This window comes from Mytilus californianus, unplaced genomic scaffold, assembly GCF_021869535.1.
Source record: "Mytilus californianus isolate M0D057914Y unplaced genomic scaffold, xbMytCali1.0.p SCAF_7, whole genome shotgun sequence".
Classification (NCBI taxonomy): domain Eukaryota; kingdom Metazoa; phylum Mollusca; class Bivalvia; order Mytilida; family Mytilidae; genus Mytilus; species Mytilus californianus.
The window spans coordinates 109,527,555-109,549,342 of record NW_026262723.1 but is presented as its reverse complement, the minus strand read 5'-3'; the positions used below and the strand labels follow the sequence as shown (position 1 = coordinate 109,549,342).

The 21,788-nt window shown below is 32.1% G+C and overlaps 1 protein-coding gene across 1 annotated transcript; it reads left to right on the top strand.

Moving 5' to 3' along the window:
• Positions 1-705: 705 nt before the first annotated feature.
• LOC127709629 (insulin-like growth factor-binding protein complex acid labile subunit) lies at positions 706-14,929 on the top strand (the record flags this gene model as incomplete). The annotated part of the gene is made up of 5 exons (XM_052215234.1): positions 706-785; positions 6,260-6,321; positions 7,220-7,482; positions 12,800-13,430; positions 14,910-14,929. Coding segments are annotated over 5 exons (1,056 nt in total), but the record flags the coding sequence as incomplete, so codon positions are not given.
• Between the last annotated feature and the right edge of the window lie 6,859 nt (positions 14,930-21,788).

The window sequence follows — 21,788 nt, the reverse complement described above, 5'->3', positions numbered from 1 at the left end:
TTACACGTTGATTGTTCTTACAAAAACTTGACAGTTGTTCCAGATACACCAGCTGACACGGTTTACCTCTATCTACAAAATGATTTAATCTAACAAATATTCAACAAATCCTTTGCTCCTTTGAATAGGTTGGTTGCCTTAGATCTATCTTTCAACAAAATAAATGCAATCACCGAAAATTCATTCACAGGCCTTCATGATCTGCGGTTTCTTTATCTTAGTAGGAATCAGATACTTAGTTTGCCAAAAATGTATTAAAACATTTAGTCAGTCTCACTGTATTGGATCTATCCTACAATAACATTAACTCAATTCACGAGAAAGCACTTGGTGGACTTGTTAACCTACAGCACCTTAAACTGAGCAATAATGGGTTCGAAGAAATACCAAATGACACCTTCCAATACACACCAAAGCTCGTTATTCTTGATTTATTTTATGATTCATTATATTCAGTAACTAAGGGAAATGTTCACTGGACTTGGAAGCCTGCATCAGCTTAATCTGGGTGCTCACTTCATAAAAACAAAACATATTCAAATCAATGTGTTTCAATCATTACGCAATCTAACTGTACTGAATTTATTATTCAATTCGTTGCATTTAGTCCATCAGCAAATGTTCGCTGGGCTTCCAAAGTTGCGAAATCTCAACTAAATGACCAATTAATTGAAAGAAATATCAAATCATACCTTTTAAAATTTAACGGATCTAAGCATACTGGATCTATCAAATAACGACTTGCAATCACTTAATGAAAAGACATTTTTAGGACTTAAGAACCTTCAATTCTAAGACTCAACGTTAATAACCTTGAATATAATACGGAACAGTTAGCACCTGGGTGTTTTCAACCTTAAGAGTCACTCAAACAACTTTATGTTCAAAAGAATAATCCTCCACGGAAAGTACTTTCTATGTTCATTCTTCCGCTTGAAACAGTTAAAGATTTGAAAATGTTGGATACGCTGGAATTAGATGTTAATTCCGAAGACGAAAGAATACTAGGGATTGGATTTTCTTCCTTACATAATCTTTCTTCACTAATTTTTAGTGGTGTCCGTAATTTTTCTTTATATAATGAAACCTTCAAATACACACCAAATTTGTCTCATTTAAGCATTATAGATTGCAATGTTCTGTTCATAGAAACAGGAACTTTTTCGCTTTTAACCAAGCTTGAATATGTATAACTATACTTTGTGTGCTATGACCTTTCCTCTAAGCCGTATACATTGATTGATATCATTTTAAGTTTATCCAAAACACAATTGAAGTCCTCAAAATGAATAGTGTTCTTGTATGAGAAATGGTGCCTTGGAAAGATATAATTGTTCTATTGTTTGAAACGCCAATACGTGAACTTCATATAACAAACAATGACCATTGTGCTGAAGACGCTCTTGCCGTAAAGAAAGTTCTATAGCAGCACAAGTTAGTTTGCAAAGTCTTGATTTTAGTGACAATTGGATAGATAAGATATATCTTAATCTACCTTTTGTTACATTTTTTAACTTAACGGAAAATGCACTTGGTCCGTTCTTAGCGGATAATAGCTACATGCTTACAAAAAAAGCAGACTTGAGTATGTTTGTCTCTCAAAGAATTCCATCAAGCATCTATTTTCCAAATTGTTCGTTGACCAACCGTATCTGCGCCTAATTGATTCAAGTTGGAATAAGCTGTCAGATGTGAGTTTTGATATGTCTTTTTTGGTAAATTTAGAGATTCTGAATTTGTCAAGTAATGCAATACGGTTTTTGGATGACGAATCAATGGCAAATATCGACATACTTCTCAAACAAAGTAAAATAATTAAAGTTGACTCTAGCAACAATATGTTCCATTGCGACTGTTCCAATGTTCCTTTTCTGAATTGGGTGAAAATTAGTCGTCGTCATTTCATTAATTTTGATCAGTACAAATGCAATTCTAACCATGCAAGTAGTTCGAAATTCAATTCATTTGAAGAAAGAATATTTTTTTTACAAAAAAAAATTGTTTGAACTATATTATTTCAATAATGATCACGTGTTCCACTGTAGTCATCTTCATAGCAATATTACTTATAATTGCTATTCACAGAAACAGACGGAAACTCCGTTTTATGTTTTATACATTAAGAGGTAGATGTCACTTCCTATACTAAAAATAAAGTTAACGAAGTTTTCGGTCTACAAAACACTCAGAAAACAAGTTGGATTATATTTATGATGCCTTTCTGTCATATTCAGATGAGGATCGAGCATTTGTTTTAAATGATTGCATAAAAAATCTTAAAGAAGAAGGAAATTTAAAGTTATCGTTAATCATTGTGATTTTGTTCCAGGAGAGGATATAACAGATAACATTACACATGCAATAGAAAACAGCCGAAAGACCATCTGTATAATTACATGGTATTTTCTACAGTCTTATTAATGTATGTTTGAATTAAAATGGCTAGAAAGAAAAGTGTTCACTCAAGAAAAGGAAAAAACTTTGTCTTTCTTGTATTTTATGAACAATTATTTACTGAGGAGTTTCCTTTGTTTTTTTTATGAAGTTTATTTTAACTACAACAATTTTTGTACTATTACGAATATGTCCTGGGTCAGGAACAAACTTGTCCTCCTGTTACAATTATGTACCCTACAAGTTTACACACTTGTCCTTGATCTCTTGGTACAATTATGTACCCTACAAGTTATCACACTTGTCCAATACGGTTCAACTATACGGTTCAGCTTGTAAACTCCAATTTGTACAAGTCCGTATTTCTAACAGGCACCAACCCGTTCTTTATTACACTTAAGTAATAGTAACTATTATAAGAGACAACGATCTCAAATATCAACGTACCGTAATTTCAGGTCTTTGTCTTCTAAACTTATGACAATCGACCCTGAGCAAAATATTGCTCCTGCTTTTATACTCCAATGGTAGCCGTACCATTCTTTAATGAGGGGTGTTCTACAAAAGTGCCTCGTACTCGTATTACAGTTTCCTTTGGAACACCCATTCTATTGGTTTGAATCAATTATTACATATATCTGTGTACATTGATATATCAATCTCATTTGCAAAGTGTAAGATATGCCTCCCTTTTTCGAAAGTCACACCAAAATATGTTACAACGAATGCACGTATTTTATTTTGTTGCACGATAGGAGTTATGCCTTTTCTCATATAACATGGTTTGCATTCTAGGTGACATTGTTTTAACTATATGAAAATGGGGCTCAACATAAAAACTTTAATCAATGATCATGATTGGAGTTCTATATTTTTATTTGTGTCACTTTTATCAGTACATGATTTGAAATTTTAATATGACGTAACCAATTCATCTTTCGAACTATGAATAGAACCGAACAGCAAGCTATAAAATTCCCCAAAATAACTAGTGTAAAACAATTCTATTTTACAAGTCTTGAATAATTGAAAATGAAAACAAATATTTATCTCTGCGTTTTTAAGGTCTGTATATTAGTCTTTTTGGAACTTTGGGTCCTCATTGCTCTTTAAACTTTATTCACAAATTAACGTCAATGAACCAAAATATGTACAACTGCTCTTTGCGTTCTCTAATAAACTTTTTATAACTATTATATTTAAAATATATACACTTGGTACAAATTTGTATTATTACATATTTGTCCTGGGTCAGGAACAAACTTGTCCTCTTGTTACAATTATGTACCCTACAAGTTTACACACTTGTCCTTGATACATTGATATATCAACTTCATTTGTAAAGTGTAAGATATGCCTCCCTTTTTCCGAAAGTCACACCAAAATATGTTACAACGAATGCAAGAATTTTATTTTGTTGCACGATAGGAGTTACTGTAAACCAACTTATTCGCGGATATTTTTTTTTTCGCGTTAAGCCCTTCTATCCCTTTTTGCGGCGATTTAATTTCGCGATTTTCAAATTTACTTGAAATATTTGAATAAGGAACGATCTATTTTTTACATATTCGCGACGATTTATATTCGCGTTATTTTTCTTCTCGCGAAAGCCGCGAAAATAAGTTGGTTTACAGTATGCCTGTTCTCATATGACATGGTTTGCATTCTAGGTGACATTGTTTTAACTATATGAAAATGGGGCTCAACATAAACACTTTGCTTGATACAAATGCAGTGTAACTAATCTAAATACAAAAGAGAACGATTGTAATAGGTTTTGTGGTTTACTGAATGTCTATAAAGATATTCACTGCAAGCGATTCAATATATTCAAAGTATGTTACCAATTTGAATTAAACGATTTACAAAAAAAGACTTTGTATCAATTTCCTAAAACACTTTTACATTGCTCTGTGCAATAACGGATGCTTACGCCAAAAGATTCACACGGTTTGTTTTGTATTTTTAAATTTGAATTTCCTTATTGACTATTCAAACATTGTTTTTATTCTCTGTGGCTGTTCGTTATTAAACTGGTAGGATAATAATTATTATTATTATAATCTAGTCTACACAATATTCAATAAACACACGACATTGACAAACTCTCTGACCTGAGCTAAGGTGTTCATTAAAATCCTCAGGTATACTGAACAGTTGATTCTTTCCTTACATAACGTCATTCAGGATCAAAGAGACAAATTTGTACAAACTTCATCGTTACGAAATATGATGTATAAGCGAAAGGGACGAATCATCTAATCTTTAATGTATGAATTTATTCAAATTAATGTTAACTGTTAACCGATTCGGTTCCCTCGGTGCAAAATTGTAATTACTTTGATATAGTGACGTCATGAGCATAATTTGAATACATAGAAATTTAAACATGAAGTTTGATTTACTTACTTAAAATCTACTGAGATCATACTCCAAAAATAAATACTAGTAGTTGACTCTTAAAGCTATTGCTAGTAAAATTGGTAGTTGGAATTAAATAGTATGAAAAATAATAAGACAAGGTATTAACACTAATATAAAGACCTTAAAAACGCAGAGATAAGTATTTGTTTTCGTTTTCAATTATTCAATACTTGTGAAATAGATATATTAAAATAAAGATTAGACCGTTGGTTTTCCTGTCTGAATAGTTTAACACTAGTTATTTTGGGGGATTTTATAGCTTGCTGTTCGGTGTGAGCCAAGGCTCCGTGTTGAAGGCCGTCCTTTGACCTATAATTGTTTAATTTTGTCTCATTCTGACTTGGATGGAGTGTTGTCTCATTGGAACGCAAACCACATCTTCCTTTTTCTATCAATGTCATTCATTATTTGCTCGTCCAAATATTAAGTTCTATTTATAGTTCGAAAGATCGAAAAATGAATTGGTTACGTCATATTAAATGTTCAAATCATGTACTGATAAAAGTGACACAAACAAAAATATAGAACTCCAAGGGAAAATCAATACGGAAAGTCCTTTATAAAATGGCAAAATCAAATCTCAAATACATCAAACGAATAGAACACAGCTGTCATTTTCCTGACTTAGTACAGGCATTTTCTCATATAGAACTTGGTGGATTATATCTGGTTCTATACAACATGTTTTGTCTTTAATAATGTGTGTGTCCACCATCAAAAGCAATCACTGATGGTAACCATCGCCTAAATGAGAAGTCGACCAGTTCTTTGTTCAGTTGTATATCAAAAGCTCCAATCAATAAATTCGTGCCGCGTCAATATATAGTGCGGTATGTCTTACTGCCAGTTTATTCGTGTATCTAGTCAAAAGAAGTATAACAACATGACTACAAATAATTTGAAGATAAATCGTGATTTGATGAGAGAGAAAAAAAAGGTTTTCAAGTTCCTCAGTATTCTGTTAGTTTATATCATTTGTCACATATATCTGGGCCGCAAATTCACAAATTCATTTCGAATTTTATTCAGTTTGTGAGTAATTCGCCCTAGTTTACAAATCATTAATTTCTAGAAAAAAATAATTTGAATCGTATTTTCACCACGACATTGTTTCACATGAGTCTAGGAAATGTCCTTTCTTATTCAGCAAATACACGAGTCTTTGTATTTTTCAGTCAAAAAGTAAATCACCATGCAATATGAGGCAAGCAATGTTTTAAAGGTAATATTGATGGCTTCCTTGTTCAGTGGTGACTGTTACAAAGACAACATAGTACCAGGAAAAACGGCAACATTATAATCAACATAAAGAATTACACGTTGATTGTTCTTACAAAAACCTGACAATTGTTCCAGATACACCAGCTGACACGATTTACCTCTATCTACAACATAATTCAATCGGACACATATTCAATAAAACCTTTGCCCTTTTGAATAGGTTGGTTGTCTTAGATCTATCTTTTAACAAAATCACTGAAATCGATGAAGATTCATTCAAAGGCCTCTAGAACCTGCGGTTTCTTTATCTCAGTAGTAATCAAATATTTAGTTTGCCAAATAAAGGCAACAGAAGTATACGACTGTTCGAAATTCATAAATCGATTGAGAAAAAACAAATCCGGGTTACAAACTAAAACTGAGGGAAACACATCAAATATACGAGGAGAACTACGACACAACAGAAACACAACATTAAAATGTAACACACACACAAACGAACTATAATATAACAATGGTCATTTTCCTGACTTGGTACAGGACATTTTAAGAAAAAAATGGTAGGTTGAACCTGGTTTTGTGGCTAGCCATACCTCCCGCTTTTATGGCAATGTTAAATATAACATTAAAATGACAAAATTACATGACAGGACTACAATACAAATAAATGGGAGAACATATAGGACAGAGAAACATACGAATAATAGCTAACAAAAGGTACCAGGTCTAAAATCTAGTACGCAAGACGAGCGCTTCGTCCACACAAGACCAACCAGCGACGCCCAGATAAAAAAAGTACGAAAGCCAAAACAAGTACAAAGCTGAAGAGCACTGAGGATCAAAAGTTCCAAAAGGTTATGCCAAATACGGCTAAGGTTATATGTCTGGGATAAGAAAATCCTTAGTATTTAGAATAATTCATACTTTTGTAAACAGTAAATTTATAAAAATGACTATATAATAGATATACATGATAACACCGAAGTGGTGACTAACTACAGAATAAAAACGGATCCAAAAAATGTATTTAAACATCTAGTCAGTCTTACTGTGTTGAATCTATCCTATATTAATATAAACCCAATTTATGAGTACACATTTTTTGGACTTGTCAACCTTCATCACCTCATATTGAGCACTAACGGAATCGACGAAATACTAAATGATACCTTCCAATACACACCAAAGCTTGTCAATCTTGATTTATATCATAATTCATTAGAGTCAGTAACTAAAGGAATATTCAATGCACTTGGAAACCTACATGAGCTTAATCTCGAGTATAATTTCATAGAAAATATTGAAAACAACGCTTTTCAATCGTTACTCAATCTAACTGTACTGGATTTATCATCGAATGCGTTGCAGTCAGTAAATCATCAACTGTTCGCTGGGCTTACAAATTTGCGTAATCTGGATTTATCATTGAATGCGTTGCAGTCAGTAAATCATCAAATGTTTGCTGGTTTTACAAAGTTGCGTAATCTGAACTTAATGTTTAATCAAATGAAAGAAATATCAAATCATACCTTTAAGGATTTAAGTGATCTCAACATACTGGATCTATCATTTAACAAGTTGCAATCACTAAATGAAAAGACATTTTTGACATTTTTACCTATTGTGTCTGTTTGTTTTGTTCACGCATCGTTGTCAATATGATGGAACTTGATGCGACTGTCATACAAGTGAGAGGTTTAGCTAGCTATGAAACCAGGTTCAATCCACCATTTTCTACTTAAGAAAATGGCTGTACCAAGTCAGGAATATGACAGTTGTCATCCGTTCGTTTGATGTGTTGGAACTTTTGATTTTGTCATTTTTGAATTTTCCTCGGAGTTCAGTATTTTTGCGATTTTACTTTTTAGGACTTAATAACCTTCAAGTTCTAAGACTAGACAATAAAAACCTAAGATATAATGCGGAACAGTTACCACCTTGGTGTTTTGAACCTTTATGGTCACTTAAACAACTTTCTGTTCTAGAGAATAATCCTCAACGGAAAGTCCGTGGTACGATCATTCTTCCAGATGAAACAGTTAAAGATTTTAAGTGTTAGAAATGCTTGAAAAAGATGGTAATTCCGAATACGAAAGAATACTAGGGATTGGATTTTCTTCCTTACATAATCTTTCTTCACTAATTTTTAGTGGTTTCTGTAATTTTTCGTTATATAATGACACATTCAAATACACACCAAATTTGTCTCATTTAAGTATTATACATTGCAATGTTCTGTTCATAGATACAGGAACTTTTTCGCTTTTAACCAAGCTTGAATATGTACAACTATACTTTGTGTGTTATGACCTTTCCTCTAAGCCGTATACATTGGTCGATATCATTTTAAGTTTATCCAAAACACAAATTGAAGTCCTCAAAATGAATAGTGTTCTTGAACGAGAAATGGTGCCTAGGAAAGATATAATTGTTCTATTGTTTGAAACGCCAATACGTGAACTTCATATAACAAACAATGACCATTGTGCTGGAAGACGCTCTTGTCGTAAAGAAAGTTCTATAGCAGCACCAGTTAGTTTGCAAAGTCTTGATTTTAGTGACAATTGGATAGATAAGATATATCTTAATCTACCTTTTGTTACATTTTTTAACTTTACGGGTAATGCACTTGGTCCGTTCTTATCGAAAAATAGCTACATGCTAACAAAAAAAAGCAGACTTGAGTCTGTTTGTCTCTCAAAGAATTGCATCATCTATTTTTTCCAGGTTGTTCGTTGACCAACTGTATCTGCGCATAATTGATTTAAGTTGGAATAAGCTGTCAGATGTGAGTTTTGATATGTCTTTTTTGGTAAATTTAGAGATTCTGAATTTGTCAAGTAATGCAATACGGTTTTTGGATGACGAATCAATGACAAATATCGACATTCTTCTCAAACAAAGTAAAATAATAAAAGTTGACTTTAGCAACAATATGTTTCATTGCGACTGTTCCAATGTTCCTTTTCTGAATTGGATGAGAATAAGTCCTCGTCATTTCATTAATTTTGATCAGTACAAATGCAATTTTAACCATACAAGTAGTTCGAAATTCAATTCATTTGAAGAAAGAATAATTGTTTTACAGAAAAATTGTTTGAAACTATATTATTTCAATAATGATCACGTGTTCCACTGTATTTATCTTCATATCAATATTACTTATAACTGCTATTCACAGACACAGACGGAAACTCCGTTTTATGTTTTATACATTAAGAGGTAGACTTCACTTCTTATATTATAAAATAAAGTTAACGAAGCGTGTTCGGTCTATAAAACATTCAGAAAACAAGTTGGATTATATTCATGATGCCTTTCTGTCATATTCAGATGAGGATCGAGCATTTGTTGTAAATGATTGCATAAAAAATCTTCTAAAAAAAGGAAAGTTATGTTTACACCATCGTGATTTTGTTCCAGGAGAAGATATGACAGATAACATTATACATGCAATAGAAAACAGCCGAAAGACCATCTGTATAATTACAAGGTATTTTTTACAGTCTTATTAATGAATGTTTGAATTCAACATGGCTAGAAAGGAGAGTATTCACTCAATACATGGAAAAAATGTTGTCTTTCTTGTATTTTATAAACAATTATTTACTGAGGAGTTTCTTTTGGTTTTTTTATGAAGTTTATTTTGCAACAATTTAAGCCCCCCCCCCCCCCCCCCCTCCAAAAAAAAAAAAACTTGAATGGGAATTAAGAATTAACACCAATGTTTTTGTATACTTTTGTAACGTGTACACAGGGTAAATAGTTATCAAAGGTACTAGGATTATAATTTTTAATACGCCAGACGCGCGTTTCGTCTACATAAGACTCCTCAGTGACGCTCAGATCAAAATAGTTATAAGGCAAAACAAGTACAAAGTTGAAGAGCATTGAGGACCCAAAGTTCCAAAAAGTTGTGCCAAGCGTGTGTTTTTCTATGTAGGATGAGTTCGTTTCCAGTTTAAAACTGGATTCAAAATGTTCTACTACAAAATATTAAACAAGTTAACTTTATTCACAAATTAACGTCAATGAACCAAAATATGTACAACTGCTCTTTGCGTTCTCTAATAAACTTTTTATAACTATTATATTTAAAATATATACACTTGGTACAAATTTGTATTATTACATATTTGTCCCGGGTCAGGAACAAACTTGTCCTCTTGTTACAATTATGTACCCTACAAGTTTACACACTTGTCCTTGATACATTGATATATCAACCTCATTTGTAAACTGTAAGATATGCCTCCCTTTTTCCGAAAGTCACACCAAAATATGTTACAACGAATGCAAGAATTTTATTTTGTTGCACGATAGGAGTTACTGTAAACCAACTTATTTTCGCGGATATTTTATTTCGCGTTAAGCCCTTTCTATCCCTTTTTGCGGCGATTTAATTTCGCGATTTTCAAATTTACTTGAAGTATTTGAATAAGGAACGATCTATTTTTTTTACATATTCGCGACGATTTATATTCGCGTTATTTTTCTTCTCGCGAAAGCCGCGAAAATAAATCGCTCGCGAAAATAAGTTGGTTTACAGTATGCCTTTTCTCATATGACATGGTTTGCATTCTAGGTGACATTGTTTTAACTATATGAAAATGGGGCTCAACATAAACACTTTGCTTGATACAAATGCAGTGTAACTAATCTAAATACAAAAGAGAACGATTGTAATAGGTTTTGTGGTTTACTGAATGTCTATAAAGATATTCACTGCAAGCGATTCAATATATTCAAAGTATGTTACCAATTTGAATTAAACGATTTACAAAAAAAGACTTTGTATCAATTTCCTAAAACACTTTTACATTGCTCTGTGCAATAACGGATGCTTACGCCAAAAGATTCACACGGTTTGTTTTGTATTTTTAAATTTGAATTTCCTTATTGACTATTCAAACATTGTTTTTATTCTCTGTGGCTGTTCGTTATAAAACTGGTAGGATAATAATTATTATTATTATAATCTAGTCTACACAATATTCAATAAACACACGACATTAACAAACTCTCTGACCTGAGCTAAGGTGTTCATTAAAATCCTCAGGTATACTGAACAGTTGATTCTTTCCTTACATAACGTCATTCAGGATCAAAGAGACAAATTTGTACAAACTTCATCGTTACGAAATATGATGTATAAGCGAAAGGGGCGAGTCATCTAATCTTTAATGTATAAATTTATTCAAATTAATGTTAACTGTTAACCGATTCGGTTCTTTCGGTGCAAAATTGTAATTACTTTGATATAGTGACGTCATGAGCATAATTTGAATCGAAGAAATTTAAACATGAACTTTAGTTTACTTACTTAAAAACTACTGAGATCATACTCCAAAAATAAATAGTTGACTCTTAAAGCTATTGCTAGTAAAAATTGGTAGTTGGAATTAAATGGTATGGAAAATAATAAGACAAGGTATTAACACTAATATACAGACCTTAAAAACGCAGAGATAAATATTTGTTTTCATTTTCAATTATTCAATACTTGTAAAATAGAATTGTTTTACACTAGTTATTTTGGGGAATTTTATAGCTTGCTGTTCGGTTCTATTAATAGTTCGAAAGATGAATTGGTTACGTCATATTAAATGTTCAAATCATGTACTGATAAAAGTGACACAAATAAAAATATAGAACTCCAAGGGAAAATCAATACGGAAAGTCCTTTAGAAAATGGCAAAATCAAATCTCAAATACGTCAAACGAATAGAACACAGCTGTCATTTTCCTGAATTAGTACAGGCATTTCCAAATATAGAACTTGGTGGATTATATCTGGTTTTATAGAACATGTTTTGACTTTAATAATGTGTGTGTCCACCATCAAAAGCAATCACTGATGGTAACCATCGCCTAAATGAGAAGTCGACCAGTTCTTTGTTCAGTTGTATATCAAAAGCTCCAATCAATAAATTCGTGCCGCGTCAATATATAGTGCGGTATGTCTTACTGCCAGTTTATTCGTGTATCTAGTCAAAAGAAGTATAACAACATTACTACAAATAATTTGAAGATAAATCGTGATTTGATGAGAGAAAAAAAAGGTTTTCAAGTTCCTCAGTATTCTGTTAGTTTATATCATTTGTCACATATATCTGGGCCGTAAATTCACAAAATTTATTTCTAATTGTAGAAAAAATAATTTGAATCGCATTTTCTGCACGACATTGTTTCACATGAGTCTAGGAAATGTCCTTTCTTATTCAGCAAATACACGAGTCTTTGTATTTTTCAGCTAAAAAGGAAATCACCGGGCAATATGAGGCAAGCTGTGTTTTTAAGGGTATTATTGATGGCTTCCTTGTTCAGTGGTGACTGTTACAAAGACAACATAGTACCAGGAAAAACGGCAACAAATTTCCACTGTAAACATTATAATCAACATAAAGAGATACACGTTGATTGTTCTTACAAAAACCTGACAGTTGTTCCAGATACACCAGCTGGCACGGTTTACCTCTATATACAACATAATTTAATCGGACACATATTCAATAGAACCTTTTCCCTTTTGAAAAGGTTGGTTGTCTTAGATCTATCTTTTAACAAAATCACTGAAATCGATGAAGATTCATTCAAAGGCCTCCAGAACCTGCGGTTTCTTTATCTCAGCAGGAATCAAATATTAAGATTGCCAAAAAATGTATTTAAACATCTATTCAGTCTTACTGTGTTGGATCTATCCTACAATAATATAAACCCAATTTATGAGTTCACATTTTTTGGACTTGTCAACTTACAGCACCTCATATTGAGCACTAACGGAATCGACGAAATACTAAATGATACCTTCCAATACACACCAAAGCTTGTCAAACTTGATTTATATCATAATTCATTAGAGTCAGTAACTAAAGGAATGTTCACTGCACTTGGAAACCTACATGAGCTTAATCTCGAGTATAATTTCATAGAAAATATTGAAAACAACGCTTTTCAATCGTTACTCAATCTGACTGTACTGGCTTTATCATCTAATGGGTTGCAGTCAGTAAATCATCACATGTTCGCTGGGCTTACAAATTTGCGTAATCTGGATTTATCATTGAATGCGTTGCAGCCAGTAAATCATCAAATGTTCGCTGGTTTTACAAAGTTGCGTAATCTTAACTTAATGTTTAATCAAATGAAAGAAATAACAAATCATACCTTTAAAGATTTAAGTGATCTCAACATACTGGATCTATCATTTAACGAGTTGCAATCACTAAATGAAAAGACATTTTTAGGACTTAATAACCTTCAAGTTCTAGTACTAGAAAATAATAACCTAGGATATAATACGAAACAGTTACCACCTGGGTGTTTTAAACCTTTAGAGTCACTTAAACAACTTTCTGTTCTAGAGAATAATCCTCAACGGAAAGTCCTTGGTACGTTCATTCTTCCGGATGAAACAGTCAAAGATTTGAAAATGTTGGATATGCTTAAATTAGATGTTAATTCCGATAAGGAAAGAATACTAGGGATTGGATTTTCTTCTTTACATAATCTTTCTTCACTTATTTTTAGTGGTGTCTGTAATTTTTCTTTATATAATGACACATTCAAATACACGCCAAATTTGACTAATTTAAGCATTATAGATTGCAATGTTATGTTCATAGAGACTGGAACTTTTCGTATTTTAACCAAGCTTGAATATGTGCAACTAGACTTCGTTTGCTATGACCTTTTATCTAAGCCTTATACATTGATTGATATCATTTCAAGCTTGTCCATGACACAAATTAAAGTCCTGAAAATGAAAAGTGTTCTTGTAAGAGAAATGGTGCCTTGGAAAGATATTAATGTTATGCTGTTTGAAACTCCAATACGTGAACTTCATCTTACAAACAATGACCGTTGTGCTGGAACGCGCTCTTTCCGTAAAGAAAGTTCTATACCAGCACCACTCAGTTTGCAAAGTCTTGATTTAAGTTACAATCAGATAAATAAGATCTATCTTAATCTAACGTTTGTTACATTTCTGAACTTAGAGGGTAATGCACTTGGTCCGTTCAGAAATAAGCAGACGTCAGTATGTTTGTCTCTCAAAGAATTCAATCCAGCATCTATACTCCAAATTGTTCGTTGACCAACCGTATTTGCGCATAATTGATTTAAGTTATAATAAGCTGACAGATGTGAGTTTTGACTTATCTCATTTAGTAGATTTAGAGATTTTAGACTTGTCAAGCAATACCATCCGGTTTTTGGATGACGGATCAATGAACAACATTGACAGACTTTTCGAGAAAAGTAAAAGTATAAAGGTTGACTTCAGCAACAATACATTTCGATGTAACTGTTACCGAATCCCAGTTTTGAATTGGACGTGGAGTCGTAGTCATCGTTTCATAAACTTTGATACATACACATGCAGATTTGATAATGGAAGCATTCTGGCATTAAATTCACTTAAAAAAGGAACTATAATCGATCTACAGCGTGACTGTTTGAATTTTTCAATGTCAATAATTATCACATGTTCTGCAATATTTGTCTTCATAGCAATATTAGTTACAATCTCTATTCACAGACACAGACAGAAACTTCGTTTCATTTTTTACACATTTAGAGGAAGAATTCACTTCTTATATTATAAAACAAAGTTTAAGAAACGGTTTCGGTCTACAAAACATTCAGAAATCAAGATGGACTTTATGTATGATGCCTTTGTGTCATATTCTGATGAAGATCGAGCATTTGTTTTGAATGATTGCATCACAAATCTCGAAGAAAAAGGAAATCTAAAGTTATGTTTACATCACCGTGATTTTGTTCCAGGAGAAGATATAACAGATAACATTATACATGCAATTGAAAGCAGCCGAAAGACAATCTGTATAATAACAAGATCTTTTCTACAGTCTTACTACTGTATGTTTGAATACAACATGGCTAGAATGGAAAGTATTCACTCAAGAAATGGAAAAAATGTTCTTTTTCTTGTATTTTATGAACAATTATTACCAGAGGAGTTACCTTTGGTTTTATATGAAGTTATTCAGAAACAAACATATATTGAATTTCCGAATGACGAACATGGTAATAGGATTTTCTGGGGGAAAATAAAGGACGGTATATCTGCTTAGTCATCTAGTCAGCAATAACAGTAAGCAGATATCCAGTTGAGGAACATGGACATAGGATTTTCTTCGTGACATTATGAATGATGGTATATGTAGACATCAAAGTAATTACAACATAAGCAAATATCAGAATAATGAACATGGGAATAAGATTCTCTTGGGGAATATAAGACATAAAAATGAAGATGTGGTATGATTGCCAATGAGACAACTCTCCTCAACAAGAGACCAAAAGACACAGAAATTAACAACTTTAGGTCACCGTACGGCCTTCAACAATGAGCAAAGCCCATACCGTAGATAGTCAAAGGCATTGAAATGACAAATGTAAAACAATTCAAACGAGAAAACTAACGGCCTAATTTATGTACAAAAAATGAAAAAGAAAAAAAAAAATATGTAACACATCAACAAACGTCAACCACTGAATTACAGGCTCCTGACTTGGGACGGGCACATACATACAGAATGTGGCGGATTAAACATGTTGGCGGGATCCCAACCATTCCATAACATGGGACAGTGGTGTAACAGTACAACATAAGAATAAGAGTTGCCATTTCTGCTTAAGCATCTTGGCAGCTATAACAGTGAACAGATAACCGGAAAACATTTAATTATGATTTTCAGGGGGAACGAGAAAACTGTGTACTCCCATACACTTTGGAGAACAAAAAAATTCTGCCCAGTAATTCAGTATATTTAGGAATGAATATTATTTGTACTGTCACGTAATGTTATCTTTTAGCAGTAATTATTGCCATATAAAACGGTGGGTATGTCCTGTACCAAGTCATAAATATGACAGGTGTTATCAAATAGCTGTTTCTGTGTTTTTTGACGTTTGTAAATATGTGTTTGTAGCAGTTCAATGTTTGTTGTTTCCTCTTATAGTTGATGTGTGGTTTGTGATCCGTATTTTGTTCAATTAAATCGATTGAGGCCTTTATTTATACATCTCTATTTCCTGCAACATTAGACATGGTTCCAAGAGATTATCAAAACAACGTAATTAAATCACCACAGCTGCATTGCAGACAACTATCTGCTAAACTAGAGTTTGGACTCTAAATAACTAGACTGGCCTACTGAAGACGTCATAAAATTTAAGAATGCCGTTAAGAGTCACGCTATAATATACTGCCTGTAAAATATCATTATCTTCAACTAAATTTAGCAGACGAAAATGTAATTTTATTTCAACATAATTGTATTGAAAATTAACGATTAAAATAAACTTGCAAAAATATCAGTACAATTATTAGAAACGGATTCTACTTTATTAAAATATTATAACAAAAATACAATCATACTAAAAATAGAAAATTTTAAAGTTCTGATTGTGCCACATGAAAAGTTCTGATTGTCCAACATTATTTAATGATGTGAAATGTTCTTGAATAAACAAGAGACTTGATGTTTGTTTTGTTAAAAAACAAGAAGTAATTATTTTCTGTTCAAACTATAATTTGATATAAATCTTATTTATGTTTAAAATAAGTTTTTTCTTACATCATCAAATTAAAGCACTTTTCACTGATATATAACATTTCTGAGTTTTAAAATCATCTCTGATTAATGCACTTTTCATTAAATGATACAACATTTCTTATTCATGAAATATATCTAAAGTGTTACTTTTATTTATACAAAAAAAACAATACCATCATGTGTGATTATTTGTTTTTGTTTTAGATTTTAAATAAATTTTATATTATGCAAACAATTAAAAAAGAGTACTTCAATTGTACTTTATATGTGCGAAAAAAAATGTAAATATTATTTTATGTTTGTGTTTGTTTCATATTTTGCATGTTACAATGATTAGCTACCTGTAATGACCTGCTGCACACTATACAAACAAATTAATCACTATCAAAATAATTCCCGACTGTCCAACAAATAAATTTCCTAATTGTCCCACAAACATCTTCCCGATTGTTCCTACAAAATTTTATTACCTTTTAACCTTTTTTATTAATGTTCATTCATACATACCTGTGAATAGCTTTTAATCATATTTAAATCAATATTAAACTGGTAATTTCCAAACCAGGAAAAGATATTAATACAATAATAGTAAATTGATAACGGAAAGTGCGAACTATTTCCGGAAATATTTTCTTTCCAAACAAGCTAGATAATACATATCGATAAATAAGGTATTTCATACATACTTATTTATTTACAATTAAAAATGAAATATTATGATTTAGTTTAGATGAATTGTAATGTATTATTGATAACCAGAGAGAAACCCTGGATTTCTTGTAAAAATAAAAAGACCCTTCACTAGAATGCTGGACTAGTGAAGTAAATTGTTAACAACATGCAATATATTGTGGAATAAAAAAAAAACCTTTTAACCTGTAATTTCAAAAAGTGGGACAATCGGGAAGACATCGTTTATTTACACATTGTTTTCAAAATAATGGAGTTGTATGAGACTGTCACACAGGTGAGAGGTTTAGCTAGCTATAAAACAAGGTTCATATTATTTTCTTTATACGAAACTGCCTGTACCAAGTCAGGAATATGACACTTGATATCCATTCCTTTAAATGTTTTTGATCTTTTGATTTGATATTTTGATAATGGACTTTTCGTTTTGAATTTTTGGTATTTTTGGTATTTTACCTTTTAGCTTTCTCGTTTGAGATTTATAGAGATCATAATTCAAAAATATATTTTATTCTAATAAATTATTGTTGGTTAACAGTATTTCTCGTGTTTGATTTGATATAATTTATCTAATAAGTTATTTAAATACTCATAAAAATCCTATTGGTTATATTCAGTTACCCGAAAAAAATCAAGACACGGAATTTACAGTAATAGGTAATAATATTTATCGATCGTTATCACTATTCTAAATGGTTTGTAATCGGCTAAATATTCTAGTCAATTTAGTGAACAACCTGCAACTAATTGCAACACAAAGTGTTTCTCTGAAAAACAAGTCTGTCACTATCTATGAACAACATACTAAAACTATACAAAAATATATTTTGCGGAAAGTGGTTTAATTTATAAAAATTGTTTTGTAGTAAAAGTAAGGTTATATGAGTTGCTTCCCCTTATTTGCCAAAGTTGGAAAAAAAATAAAATTATACAAAAAATGTTCTTTATTTTTTAAAACAGTTGAAATAATACAATACAATACATAATTATTTCAGTTTAAAAGAATAATATTACAAATGAATCACTTTCCTGTCTCAAAATTTGAATATTTGAATAAAGATATAGACCGAGATTGTGTTCTGCTATTTTACAATCCAAGAATCTAATTCTCCAAAATAGTGTTGGTAAGTAACCTATAAATAGAAAACTGTACTGAATTACAGTAACCAACTTAGTCACATTCTTACTTGGTATTTGAAAGAATTCTGCCCCTGTGTTAAAGGCACAGACAGTTTATTTACTGTTGGGGGAGGGGTTCCAGAAACACATGTTTTGTTCTTTATAAAAAAAATGTTATTGCAAGATTCAAACTCTTTAATGTATTTTTTTTCCACAACTTTAGAAAGAAAACAATATATTTTTTTCATTTCCCTTCTGGAACAAACATGTTAAGATATTCGAATCCAACAATATTTCATAAAAAAATTAAACTGATGAGTATTTAATGATTTTATGTTAAATATTTTTTCACAAATGAAAATTTCAGGCTCCTCGAAGCAAATAGCTACTCATGTAATTTGCGACGATCTCAGTACTCACACACCATATAAATAAAGCTTTGACTGTAACACTGAATCCACTTTTCACTTTGGTTACTTATCGGATGTGTACTTATTTATATTTTAGTCGGTGCAACAGTATTTATTCATCAACTGTAATTACTAAGCTTTGAACTAGCTATGAGACCTCAGTGTATTTTTGTTAATTGGTTATATACTCCGTGCTGATCTTTTTGAGTTGAGCCCTTTCCAACTGGGTTTTACAATTTGTTCTTATGTTGTTTGCTATTTAGATAAGATTGAGAATGGAAATGGGGAATACTGTATGTCAAAGAGACAACAACCCGACCAGATCAAGAGCAGATAACAGCCGAAGGCCACCAAAGGGTCTTCAACGCAACGAGAAAATCCCGCACCAGGAGGTGGTCCTCAGCCGGCCCCTAAATAAAAACTGTTTCTGATTATTAGAGGGTTGAGTGCTCGCAAACAGGGTTAACCCTGCACACTATGAATATGATTATCACAAGTCAGTGGCCCTTTATTACTTGGTTGTTATTGTTTGCTGTCTGTCATATTTGTTTTTCCGTTTATTGTTTTAACATTAATCAGGCCTTTCAGTTTCTCGTTTGACTTGTTTTATATTTTGACGATGAGCTATAGTTGTTTACATCCACACCCACATCATTGATATCTCTTGTGGACAGTTTTCTCATTGGCAATCATGCAACATATTCTTATGTTTTTAAAATGGGGAGATTTTATAATAAGTGATGGTCTCATTGGCAAGCGATCAAACTCACTACCAAGAGATCACTAATAGAGTTTAGTGGACCTTAAAAGTTAAACATTTATATTCTTTTGGCATGAGGTGTATTTTTTTAAATATTTTTACAGTTTCGTTCAAATGAGTTGAATACAGATCAGCATTCCGGAAGCAGAAAACAGCGTCTTTAACATTGATATATCTGTAATAGAGTATATTTATGAATACAGAGAGATTTGAGGTTTTTAAAGTCAACAAGAAAGCAACCCAAAGTAACAAAAAGACATACTTTCAGATAAGACATGACTATCTGAACGCTATCTCTGGCCATCAAAGTCGCCCACAGACACTACAAATTTTAATTCATACACAGATGATGCATGATCATTTTTTTTGCAGTTCTTAGGCTAAAGCTGATTACCTTTTATTCAATTAATTCAATGAGATATATTAAATTAAGAACTTGGTAATGTAAGTATATATATATATATCTTTGACCATAATATTTTCATATAGCAGACAACCCATGTTAGTTCTTTGTCATTACCATTTGGTTGATGTTTCAGACCACCACATACATAAAATTGAGAATGGAAATGGGGAATGTGTCAAAGAGACAACAACCCGACCATAGAACAGACAACCGCAGAAGGTCACCAACAGGTCTTCAATGCAGCGATAAATTCCCGCACCCGGAGGCGTCCTTCAGCTGGAACCTAAACAAATATATATACTAGTTCAGTGATAATGAACGCCATACTAAACTCCAAATTGTACACAAGAAACTAAAATTAAAAATAATACAAGACTAACAAAGGCTAGAGGCTCCTGACTTGGGACAGGCGCAAAAATGCGGCGGGGTTAAACATGTTTATGAGATCTCAACCCTCCCCCTATACCTCTAGCCAATGTAGAAAAGTAAACGCATAACAATACGCACATTAAAATTCAGTCCAAGAGAAGTCCGAGTCTGATGTCAGAAGATGTAACCAAAGAAAATAAACAAAATGCAGGTTTATAGGGTACACACATAAAGGCGCTGTTGCTATTAACACTTCCTCCAGGAAGTGATCCCATTAATTCATTCAACAGTGCTTATCTCATTTTCAACATCCAAAATTGGACCACTTTAGTACAATTACTATTTAAATTCAAGCTCTTGAGGTAAACCTATAATCGTATTGACAAAGCTGCTCTTGAAATTGCCTTAAACAATATCAGATCTACATTTGATTTTCGATCTATGAGTTTGACTGTCCCTCTGGTATCTTTTGCCCCTCTTTTAATGCTAATTCAGTGAACTAGTATATGTTCCTAAATTTAAAAAGCTTATATATCCGAAATTAAACGTGGATATTGATAGAGCTTGCTTAATAAAATTAGCAACACATTAAGAGAAATCTGCAATCACATCGTCTGTGTTTAACTGTGACTTTATGCAATTCAAATATTGTAAAAGTAGCTAATGAAAAAATACACAAAAAGTACTACAGTCAATGACGATGCAAGGACACTAGAAAAATGACTTTTCCAGCAATTAACATGACAAAATCAAAGTCAGTAACCAATCTGATTTACAGTTATTTTTGAACACAATCATTTTTTTGTTTATTATACCTACACGTATAATTACTATAAATACATAACCGAAACATAAGATAAAATTTCAAACTTCCACAAAATGCACATATTTAAAACTGAGTTTTATTGTGTGTTTGTTTATTTATTCTATATTGTCTAGAGAAACTAGGGGAGGGTTGAGTTCTCACACAACATGTTTTACCCCTGCCACATTATTGCACATATCCCAAGTCAGGAACCTCTAGCCTTTGTTTGTCTTGTGTGTGTTTTTTTTGTGTGATAATTTTGGTTCATTTGTATGTACTGGAGTTTAGGGTGCTGTCCATTTTTCTGAACTAGTGTACAAAATAATTAAGGGGTCAGCTGAAGCCCACCTCCGTGTGCCGGATTTAATTGCTATGTTAAAGACCCATTAGTGGCCTTGTTTTCTCTTTGACACATTCCCTGTTTCCATTCTCCATTTTTTTCGTTTTTAAAAATCAAAATAGAAATAACCAAGATTTAAAAATTTTCATTTTATATGCCCCTCACTTAGGGGCATTATGTTTTTCTGTCTGTGCGTCTGTTCGTTCGTCCGTCTGTCCTGCTTCAGATTAAAGTTTTTTGATAAAGTTTTTGGTCAAGGTATTTTTT